The sequence below is a fragment of the Apis mellifera genome, linkage group LG11 (genome assembly GCF_003254395.2).
Source record: "Apis mellifera strain DH4 linkage group LG11, Amel_HAv3.1, whole genome shotgun sequence".
In the NCBI taxonomy this organism is placed as follows: domain Eukaryota; kingdom Metazoa; phylum Arthropoda; class Insecta; order Hymenoptera; family Apidae; genus Apis; species Apis mellifera.
The window spans coordinates 14,301,985-14,313,572 of record NC_037648.1 but is presented as its reverse complement, the minus strand read 5'-3'; the positions used below and the strand labels follow the sequence as shown (position 1 = coordinate 14,313,572).

At 30.8% G+C, this 11,588-nt stretch overlaps 2 protein-coding genes across 6 annotated transcripts; one reads left to right on the top strand and one right to left on the bottom strand.

Annotated features, from left to right (window-relative positions):
• Window positions 1-82: 82 nt before the first annotated feature.
• LOC409152 (NCK-interacting protein with SH3 domain) lies at window positions 83-3,927 on the top strand. 2 transcript variants are annotated; one of them, XM_392676.6, is made up of 9 exons: window positions 83-395; window positions 479-663; window positions 729-1,568; window positions 1,643-1,845; window positions 1,912-2,015; window positions 2,123-2,341; window positions 2,408-2,580; window positions 2,646-2,743; window positions 2,813-3,927. In XM_392676.6, the coding sequence occupies exons 1-9, from the start codon at window positions 371-373 to the stop codon at window positions 2,901-2,903; spliced, it is 1,938 nt and encodes a 645-aa protein (XP_392676.2). In that variant the 5' UTR covers window positions 83-370; the 3' UTR covers window positions 2,904-3,927. The 2 variants fall into 2 exon arrangements, with proteins under 2 accessions (XP_392676.2, XP_006566612.1); XM_006566549.3 differs by lacking the exons at window positions 2,646-2,743; window positions 2,813-3,927 and having other exon boundaries at window positions 2,387-2,518.
• An 86-nt stretch (window positions 3,928-4,013) lies between these two features.
• TpnCI (troponin C type I) lies at window positions 4,014-10,192 on the bottom strand. Of its 4 annotated transcripts, none has more exons than XM_006566250.3 (6): window positions 9,871-10,192; window positions 8,521-8,551; window positions 6,728-6,871; window positions 6,449-6,568; window positions 5,605-5,736; window positions 4,014-4,466 (listed from the first exon to the last, which is right to left on the bottom strand). In XM_006566250.3, the coding sequence occupies exons 1-6, from the start codon at window positions 9,871-9,873 to the stop codon at window positions 4,438-4,440; spliced, it is 459 nt and encodes a 152-aa protein (XP_006566313.1). In that variant the 5' UTR covers window positions 9,874-10,192; the 3' UTR covers window positions 4,014-4,437. The 4 variants fall into 4 exon arrangements, with proteins under 4 accessions (XP_006566313.1, XP_006566311.1, XP_006566312.1 ...); XM_006566248.2 differs by having other exon boundaries at window positions 9,850-9,983; XM_006566249.2 differs by lacking the exons at window positions 8,521-8,551; window positions 9,871-10,192 and adding an exon at window positions 7,748-7,802.
• Between the last annotated feature and the right edge of the window lie 1,396 nt (window positions 10,193-11,588).

Genomic DNA, 11,588 nt, shown 5'->3' with positions numbered 1-11,588 from the left:
ATATTTAAGAAATATATTGCTATTGCTTTATTTGAGCTAACTTCAACATATCTTGAAATGGTTTTATAGATATAGAAGTATATATGCAAAATTTTAATCTGCCCATGCGTTGAGAAGTCTTCGTATCATATTGCTATTTCAATTTAGCATCATTCACATTCGGCTTATGCCAATCTTACGATATAGAGGGCCCTCTCGAATTCATCTATATAGTTAGCCAACAAAAAAAGACACCGTAAAAAAATAATATGTCGAGCAGGAATGAAAGTGAAATTAGTGAACGGAGGTAGGCGGTTCTCCGCCCGTTTACTTCTCACCTGGGCGTTGTCTCTTTGAGAACAAATATCACTTTCCATTTCAATACGTGATCATGGGTGACAATTCCATGAGGTTAGGTAAGTCGGATGATCGATTTCTCTGCAATTATCAATTTCTGCATTTTTTTTATCTAATATTTTTTATCAATCATTTAATACAGAGAATTATGAAGTGCTTAAAGCTCTCTACGATTTCAAGGCTACATTCGCAAAAACCCTCAGTTTTCAAGAGGGCGATTATTTTATTTTATATCAGAGCAATACTAAACAAAGAAATTGGTGGCAAGTCGTTAATAAGGACGGTCAAATTGGATATATCCCCTCGAATTACGTCACCACTGTAAAAGTAATAAGATTATTGTAATAAGTAATTGAAAATCTAAAGAAGATTAAAAATTAAATATTTTTTAGGTTCCATCTCAAGTATTGATTGAATTTCTAGAAGATTGTATAGAAAATGTGAAAACTGAAACTAAAAAACAGACTGGATTGCATTTAGACAAGCAAGATCTTCTTTTGAGATTAATAGAAAAAAAGAGACAAGCAGAAACTAACAAGAAACCTAAGAAACAAGCTCCAATGCCTCCTGATTTTGGAAGCACAACACCTAAAGAAATATGTTCATCGGTTGTTTGTAATACTCAAGATGGAGATATTAGTACTGTTCAGAGTAATACTTCATACATGACAGCACAGACAACTATGCATACTAATATAGGAAAAGAAGAAGCACCAGTTGTTTCACAATGTCAACGTACATCTATAAATGATCAAAGGGTACAATCTCTTTCACGTCAATCTTCTTCTGAGACGCAAAAAATTCAAACAGAAATTCGTAAAAGTCCTTCTCAGAGTAATTCTCAACATACCCCCATTAGTTCACCTATAAAGAAAAAAACTTCATTATGTGATATTAACTCTCATACTGCTTATCAATTACTTGACCAAGTACGTAGGAATACTCAATTAAGTTATGAAATGTCAAAAGTAGCAGTAACAGTAGTTGTTTCTGGCCTGCAACAATTATTGCCTCAAAATGTGAGCCATTATTTTGATGCATTATTGCATCAATTAGAAACACCATTTACTGTATCACAAATGAGCATAGAGGAAACATATGATGCTAATAGATTGAAAGTGATTTTTACAGAGCTTACTTCTTGTAAAGAAGATTCTCAACAGAGAAATTGGATGCTTTATGAAGATGAATCTATTATTGTTGATTATATAAAGGAACTTACTTCTATATTGGTATGTTAAATATTACATTAAAAAAATATAATATTGTTTTCAAATCAATTATATAACTTGTGTTAATTTTACAGACCAATGCAGATGCAAACGTATCTAGATATGTTTTACAGCAGAATCAATATAATGGAGTTAATATACTGATACAATATTATCAAATGGAACCAAGATGGACTATTAGGCAATTACTCTTGCAATCATTTGGAGTAATGTGTAGTTTAGATTCTGTTATCTTAACTATAATGTTAAATAGTATATTACCTATGGAATTAGCAAGGTAATGTTTAGTACATTCATATTCATATGATATTTGATTAACAATTTAACATGTATCTTTCAATAGAGATATGAGGAGTAATTCCAGAAATGTAACAAAATTAAATTATTCTTCATTATTACTTACTATGATTTTTTCAATGGGTGAACCTATGCCAGTTACACATTTGGGTGAGTAAAGTAGGTAATGTGTTATATCTGTTGTATTTTTATCCCACTTCTCCCACCTTCCTTTTTATTTGTTACAAAATATAATTCTTCAAATTTTATTATTACAGAACAATTAGGTCCAGATTTTATAACATTTATTTTGGATTTAATAGAAAATCCTCCTGATATGGACTTGGAAGATCAAATTCCGGATTTATTTGTAAATTTAATATTATCATACAATTTACAATTCACTAACTCGGAAAATATAGTTTTGAATGCGTTAAAGGAAAGAACAGTGGCAAAAAATTTTACTGAAAAGATCTTACTTTTATTTAATAGAGAAGGTAAAACAAAATAATATATTTTTACATAAAATAAATAAATTTCAGCGAATCTGTGATCCATTACAGAGGATCCTGTGCGAATATTCGATCACGAACCGTCGCCACCTCATTCTGTACTAAAACTATTTATCGACCTATTCAGCAACGATGTTACAGCAGGCCTCTTCTATACAAATGACGTATTTGTTTTAATCGATATTATATTGCGTCAATTATACGATATGTTTCCCGGTGATAAGGTATTGAAAGATATACAAAATTTTATTATCAATATAGAAAAAACATATAATTTTTTATTTTATAGCGTAGACAATATTTGGAATTATGTCGAAGAGTATTACGTACGTCGAGCTATAATGAACATAAATATCGTTCAGAAGATCTCTTGAAATGCTTTACAAGGTTAATATTTGTTATAATTTTATTTTAATCATAATTATTAAGATAATAATGGAAAAATGTTTGTTACAGAATATTCTGTGAAGAAACTGGAGAGAGTCAAGAAGATCAACAATCAGTGCGTGAAATTAGCAATGAATTTCCACATTTGTTTAAAATGTGACCTTTATCGTCGCCCTCCGATAATAAAAACTTGGAGGATGATGATTTGCAAACTCTTGTATAAGGTTCCGGTACGTACAATGACGAAGAATGACGAAGAATCAAGTTACCGATCAAAAAAATTTCTTTATTTTTCTAATACTATTTTGCAAATATTTTGCTCAGCCAATAATATATCAAAGACGCACACACAATTCGCAGAACTTTCAAGTGCATGAAATTATATTTTTCCCGTTTTAATCTTTCTAGTAAACATTACTATTTATTCTGATTAAAAAAAAAAAAAAAAATACAGAGAAGATAAAAAAATATATAAACCAATATTACAATTTAAAAATCGTTGTATATATATATATGTATATGTAAAAAAAGAATGTTTATCATTTTAAGCATGTGAGGACCATTGGAAATATATAGAATCATTCCAAATACTCTGATAGAGATAAATATAAATTAGTATATATGAAGTAAGGTAGCTCAACTGCACGAATAAAATTAATGAAATATTGGAATTATTGCTCTGATATAATATAATATTAAAAAATTTAAAAAATAGTTGAAATTATCAATAAAAGTTCTCTATGAAAATTCTTTGTGAAAAGAAAAAAATTTTAGTCCTAATTGAACTAGTTATAATCTCTATATCTGATTGTATAGTCTAGTCCACATTTATGCGAGTAATATTCTAAGTCATACATTATTTTCAAATGTATTTGATTCTCTCTCATGATGCATTAACATATATATTCTAATAATATATTCTAATAAAAATATAAAATTTGTTTAGCGAATGCTCTTTTGCAATTAGAGAACTTCAAAGATTCCAAGAAGAAATTTATAGTAAAACTTTATAGTTTATTAGTGCCACTATTATAGTTATTCTAGTCTATTGTTAGCAACTCTATTTTTTTAAAAATATTATACTATGTTACATTTATGACTATTGACATGTCAATTATGAAGAAATCTCAAATTATTGTGATTATAAATCAAATGTTAAAGAAATAAAAAGTTTAGGCAATCGATCACTTGATTTTATTTTTTTCCTGAAAATTATATAAGCAAATTATTATTTTAATAACTTTTATTAAGAAAAATAAATTTCAATATATATCTTTTTAATAGTGTTTTATTAACAACAAATAAATACTGTCCATGAAAAACTTAATAGGCGCGATGCAAATGTATTGGAACTCGTGATTTTTATTACGTTAACAATACACAATAATCACAACTTGCGTACGAAAAAATTAAGTTAAAGTACTCGTTAAAATAGAAGAAAAATCTGTAGACGCATTCCCATGACACTGAAGCCATACATTTTAAATCGTCCCGAGTTATGGCCAACAAACGAAGACGCGTCATAACATTGGAAGACATAACCTTTGCACATTTTTAGGCACCGTTCTTTTTTGCATTGCAACTTTTTTTATTTTTTTTTAAAAGACACGCAGATAATTAGTTTGAGAGTTGAATGTAATCGTCGCACTTGTATTGTCTTTGAATCGTAACGAATCATCAACATGTAAGAATATTTATTCTCCGGTCATCATTTCCATGAATTCTGAAACAAAACATTTTAATTGCTCAAATTTAAAAAATTAAATATAGATAAAATTTTTAGTTGTTACATTTTTTAATTGTCTTAATTAAAAAAATATTTTTTAATTTTGAACATTATAATGAAAAAATTAAAAATTTATTTATTTTGTTCTTTTATATAGCAATAATAATTTATAATAAATTATTTATTATAAATTAATTAGAAATAACATCAATTTTTAATCGTTTTTAGTCACTGATTAGAACTTAGAAAATAGTTATATGTTCGTAATATATATCAAAAAGATATTAATATATAGTTTGTAATTGATTCAAACAAAAGTAAACAACTATATAATCATCTCTTATATTATGTCCATGGACAAATTTGAGACATTTGTATTTGTGACTATTGGCAATGTTACACAAAAATAAATTATCGTTGATACGCAATGCATTTTGTTTGTTGTTCTAAGAAGATGCCAGAATTTCTGTATTAAAGTTGAAGTGGATATATTAGGATAAAAATATATTACAATTCGCAATCATTAGAAAATTTAAAAAATTGAGTGATCTTACATAAAATTAAATTACGATTTAATATTCTAAACAATGAATATATACTGAAATCTTACGCAAATTCTATTTTAATAATTTTCATATTAGACAGAAGATAAAAAAAAAAATATTTAATGAAAAGAAAAATGGATTATCGAAATAAAAAATATTTGATAAATAAAAACTTTCGAAATTTTAAAACATTATTAATCTTTAGAATAAGTACATAAATAATGTTATATTAAGTGCTATATATAGTGATATATTATTAAGTATCTCGATTCAATAATATTTATGTACATATATATGTAAATAAACTCTGCCATCAATATATATTACTGAAAAAGCATTCAATGTGCAACTTCTTCGATATGACAACAAATGTTCTACTATTATTTAATTGACTACTAACTATATTTTTACGAATACATTTATCAACAATTGAAATAGCGATAATTAAAAATACTTTCATAATATCGATCACAATGAGAATAATTTCGAAATCGATAAGTATAATCTATATTAAATAAATTCTAATTCTCTAAATTAAATAAATTCTATTATTTTAAAAATATTTATTAATTTATTATATTTTTTCTTACCATCAAAATCAACGGTACCAGATCCATCAGAATCGATTTCCTCAATCATGATATCCAGTTCTTCATCTGTTAATTGATCGTCCAGTTCCCTAAGGATCTCACGTAAGCATGTAGTCGGAATATAACCATTTCCTATAACAAAGTGTTTCTGTTTGAGTATCAACGATGTCTTTCGGATAATAAAATTGAAAAAGATAATTTATTATTATCTAATAATGAAGAGGATAATAAAATCTTAAACGAATAGTCGCATTAATATATGTACATCTAAAAGTCTTTGGCTCGATCGTAATTCATGGAGACTTCGATGACGAAACGAGCCCATTTCTTGGCCGTATTCCCGGAGGCATAAGTCTTCTCAAATTCGGTCGGCTTTCATTCCCATGAAACGAAACGGAGACCGGTACTGTTTTTACGCAGCACAAATTTCGGAGAATTGGCTATTCTCGGCTATTCTCGTTTAATATATCTTTTTTATTCTTATTTTGCACCATTTTTCTGTTATTCTGTCTACTATTTCGATCCATAATTTATCGAAAATCGCAAATGATTATAGTTCAGAATTTAATGATTTATCCATTGTTAATATTTTAATAAAAAAAAATTAATTTTATAAAAAATTACCGTCAAAATTAATTAAGAAAAAATAGTAGAAAAAAAATATTGAAATAGTACGATAAATCTTAACCTTTCATTCTTTCGCTATATTTTTATATTTTCTCCTTATAATATAAAACAAACTACAAAATGATAGAAAAAGATGCAAGATAATAAAAAGAAAAGTAAGATAAAGTTAAATAAGATTACATTGTTATAAATAAAAATTATAAACATATAATTTTACCTTCTTTATCGTAGAGTCTGAAAGCTTCTCGAAGTTCTTTCTCTAATGCTTCTGCATCTTCTTCCACGATGAATTTCGCTGCCAACGTAACAAACTCCTCAAACTCAAGACGTCCAGATTCTATGAAGAAACAAGTAGAATTTCATTCAGAAATTTATTAATTCACTCTTTCATTATACCAATTATAACATTTATCTTAAATTATCATATTATAATTTTAATTATAATTTTAGATATCACATAATAACGTTTCATCAATATTGGATTTGAACTACTTACTGTCGGCATCGACTTCTTCGATCAATTCGTCCAGAATCTTTTTATTGAAAGGTTGACCCATCAATCTGAGAATATCAGCCACCATATCAGTGGGTATGCTACCACTTTTCTCCCTGTCAAAGCTGTCGAACGCTTTGCGAAGAACTGAAAAAAATAAAGGTAGAAAATTTTTTTTTTTTTCAACAGAGATATGACTAATCTCGAGTGATATTTTATCGCGTTGAAAACTGTCTACGATACAGTTACGAATTTAGAAACCGATGTTAATGCCCTTTCGCTCGCAATTCTGGCTCAAAGCTTATTTGGCTTGATGCACCATCGTGCTTCATGCTAGTTAGAACGTTTATTTATCGTTGTCGACTGGCTGGTGTAAAACTAATTTATGCGATAGTTTGTTTTTTATTGACCTTCTAGTAATCTTTTGTAAAAAAAAAAAAAAGAAAAAAAAATGTTATTACTTTCGTCACGTCGTGTAGAAGACAAGTAATATTATTTAATTAATCAAAAAAAAATTTATACACGCATTTTTCTAGAGGACAAATGTTACTGTAATTCGAATGTATTTCATTTCTCTAGAATCAGAGGGGCGTCTCGACGAGCTTCTATTTTTTGATTCTATTAGAAATTTCTTTCCTCTATTTTTACCAATCCGATTCCCTCTGATCGAATCGTCACGCGATACCTTCTCATCATACTAACGCGGTTCTGTAGCTATACATAGGCAGCCTATACTGGCTGCCCCCGATCGAATTGAAGCATAAATAAACTCTAGGAACGTGGCGTCTAGATAACTTATCTGATCTGTTTATTCCTTGTTCTGTTTTCATTTTTCTTTTTTTTTTTTCCCCTCCGTTTGAATAAAAATCGAAATCAGCGGATTCCTCTATATCGACAAGTTAATTTTAATAGAAGTAAAAAAAAAAAAGAAACAAATTTGTAACGTATAAAGAAGTCTTTAAAAAAAAAAAAAGACTAACACGAAGTTAGATAGTTAAAAAATCAAGTTCAAAGATCTCGTACCAAAAATAATTCCAAATCCATTAAAAACGACCTCCAACATTGATGAAACATTAAGAACAGGGATCACGTAATGAAAATACTTTGGAAATTTTCCTCCTCGCGCGATGTTTTTCTATTTTTCTTTTTCTCTCCCCCCTCCCTTCCTCCCCCCCCCTCTCTCCAAGCTGTTTTCGATAAACAACGAAATTACACGGTTCCCGTAAATACAGAGAGTTTCTTTGTTCTAGAGTTGGCGCGTTGACGAACGCACGATTTCCACCGAGGGACACGAGACGTTCCGTTGGCTTCCGACATAGAACGATGAACAGGGTGTACCTAAAGATAGACGGTTCGGTTCGGATCGACGGCGCGGGATCTTCCGGAACGATTGAACGACGAGACCCCCTTGTCCGCCGCCAGAAGGCAGAAGGGTCAGGAAACGTGGCGAAAGGGAAACGTGACGAAGGAGCATCGGGCCTCCCGATTAAATTTAGCGCGCCGTGTCCAGTAAACACGATACGCGATTTCGACGGGATTGAAATACCAAGAATGGCGCGGCCGAGCGTGCGGTGACCGATGTTCGTTCGGTGATACGACCGCGCAAGCTTTTATTTTTGAATTTTTCTTTTTTCCTTCGATTCGCTCGGTACGACGATTTTTTTTTTTTTTTTTTTTTTTTTGCAAAATGGCGGCACTCGGTTCCACGCAAAATAGATCGAATAGAAATATGAACGAGATTGAGATTTCGATCGAACTTTTTTTTTTTTTTTTTTTTTTAACATTTTCATACGTACCAGCAATTTGTTCAGGGGGAAGTTCGTCGGCCTGCGAACAGAGAAAGATGAAATTTGATATCTCTCTAATATCAGGGAAAAAAAGAAAGAAAATTCTAATTGTGAATCGTTCTTAATAATAATAATAATAATAAATCTCGATCATGTCTAAACATTGCGAAGAAGAAACATTCCGTTACTTATTATTAAAATTAATAAATTTGAAGTCGAAAAGATTTCGAGCGTGCATGGTTAACCAATGATTCTTTTTTTTTAGAAAATTCGTGCATTATTTTTTCTTCTTTTTTTATCTTATAAAAGTTGAATTTAAAAAAAGAAAAAATAATTAATTTTACGGTGATTGAACACAGTAGAAACGATCGTGAATGGTCGGACATCGTGTTCCTTCTTCCTTGTTGATTTCATTCGTTTCGTTCAATCGTTTTTTTTTCTTTTTTCTAATTTTTCCTTGCATTATCGTACAATACGATAAATATTTACATATATATATTTGATTCGATTTTATTTCAATGAATAAATCAACACGGAAGAGGAAGGTCCGAGAAAAATTCGCCATGTAAGAAACAATCACGTTTCCACGACCTCGCATCTCTGGACCAATAAATTCCCGATTTTGATCGATGATGTTAGATCATTGTTACTGTTTAGACAGATAAAAGAAAAAAAAAAAATACTAAAACAAAAGTCAGAACAGGCGAGAAGAGAAAAAAAGAAAGAAAATAGTGGGTGCAGGCATACTGCAGCGGAAGCGGAAGAATTGGTGTTTCAAACCATTATTTAATTAATTTAACTCTTGAAGCGTGATGGATGATTGATGGGTTTAATTAAGAACGAAAACAAATGAATGGTGCATCTCGAATATTTTTTTTCTCGAAAGAAGAATTATCAGAAAAACTTACGAAAGTCGCACGCGCAAAAAAAGAAAAAAAAGTGTTCAAAACGGAACACAGTTCCTCTTTTTAACTCCTCGAAAAAAGGTTTAAATTCTTATATAAACTTTCTTAAATAAAATAAAAATAATCGATATGTAAAAAGAAAAATCAATCTTTTTTATCGTATTTAATTATCTTCGTGATAATTTATCACGAAGAGAATTTTTCAAAATAATAACATATCGATAAAATAAAATAATTCGAAATTCCAATTCGTCCGACGATTACAAGACAAGAGTGAAGAGTGAAGAGTGAAGAAAAAAAAAAAAGAACCACAGAGATAAGGCGAGGCACAGTGATGAATTAAATCAAGAAAGAAAAGAAAAAAATAGAATAAATAAATATAGAGAGAATGTACAAGAGGAAAACGTGTATGTTTACCAGGGCGACGACTTACGATATCATCAATAGAACATACCATGGTGGCGCGATTCTCTTTTTTTATACTTTTATACTTTTTTTTACTTTTTTTTTTTTTATCTTTTACTTTCTCTTTTTCTCTCTTCCTCTCTCTCTCTCTCTCTATCTCTTTTATTTATTATTATTAACGAGGTAATTTATTTCAAAGAGACGAGAAGAATTTTAAGAAACACTTTCGACTGGACAATCTCGTCGAAATACGACGTGGAAAAAGTCGCGAACTGGATGGATGGATGTTGTTGTACTCGCGACGAAAAGAGAAATTTCTTCTCTACGTGGTCTAGAAACTGGTAGATGGTATGGTTGCTGTCTGTCGAACACTGTCACGAGGAACGGACATCGTCGCGGTAATATTCGAAAACGAGGATATAGCGGTTGCGTAGCGATGCCGGACCGCACCCCGCAACCTCCAGCCAATCGTGAGCTCCTTCTATACGCTTGTTCACGGGCCTTAAAGCTTTTGGAAAGGCGCTTGCGCTATTTCTGGGATGCAGACTCGGTGCCGCGAGGCTCGAAAATCAGGGCCGTCTTTTCGCCTCTCGAAAACGTTCCAGCCATCTCGCTCTCCTACGTTCCCTCTTTCCTCCCGTGTCTTTAAAATTAAATCAATTCTTATCGCAATCGTGCGATCGTGATATGCATCCGATCTATCATCGCATCCTTTTCTATTTCCAGTGGTCTTGGAACGAGAATAACTTTGGAGGTTAGGTAGATCGAGATTGGTATTTTCGATCGAATAATTTTCGAGATTAACAAATTAATTCCAATCTATGCAAATTTATTGGAATTGGCAGAGTATCGAAGATTTATCGTATGTTATAAATTGCTTTAATTGATAATCAAGGAAGGAGCAAGGAAGGGAATAAAAATTTTTGTTGACGCCTTTGTTGTTGTTGTAAACGGATTGTTGTAAAGGGGGAGCGAGAATTTTGTTTTTCTTTTTTTGTTTTTTTACTGTGGAGGAAAGTGCACAAAGTTGTAAATAATTTAGGATTGAAATTACGAAGCGGAGGAAGGCGGCGGAGAAATGTGACGGAATGGATTCCTTTTTAATTTTAGACGCCCGCTGGAGCAACATATTCACTCGAGTCTTGTTCATTGAGACGACTATGCGCGTATACGTCTTTTTAAGAAGAGGAGAACGATATTGCTGCATCGGTACGAAAATAGAGAATGAAAATTTTGCGATTTGCGTAAGCCACGGAAGAACGACAAGGGCATAAAAATTCATGTGGAACTTATGGTTTGGAATCGAGACAAGATCTTGTTACGAGTATAAAATGTTACGGCGTATCGTATCCGAGAGTAATTCGTGGCATCGCCTCGAATTAATCGAAAGATGATAAATTGAAATTTCGTTCGTTCGAAATGATGATGATCGTTTTCAAAATTTCAAAATTTAAAAACTCGTGCTTGAATCTTTGAAACAGGCTCGGTATAATTCTAAGGTTATGAATAGATTTGAATTAATCATGGATTATAAAGTGATTACAAAATTTCTTATATTCGTGTTAAAAACGCTGCTCAATTTCTTTGTAACTGCATAGATTTCAAATTTTGATTGTATACGCATATTATATTCAAATCAAACGGTTAGTTTTCTGGGTGCATGATGTAATTATTTTGAATAGAAATCCAGCAGCACATAAAATCGCATAACATTGACCGATTCGTCTGTTAAATGCTGAAACGCGAATCGAACGAGCAGTAGAAAAC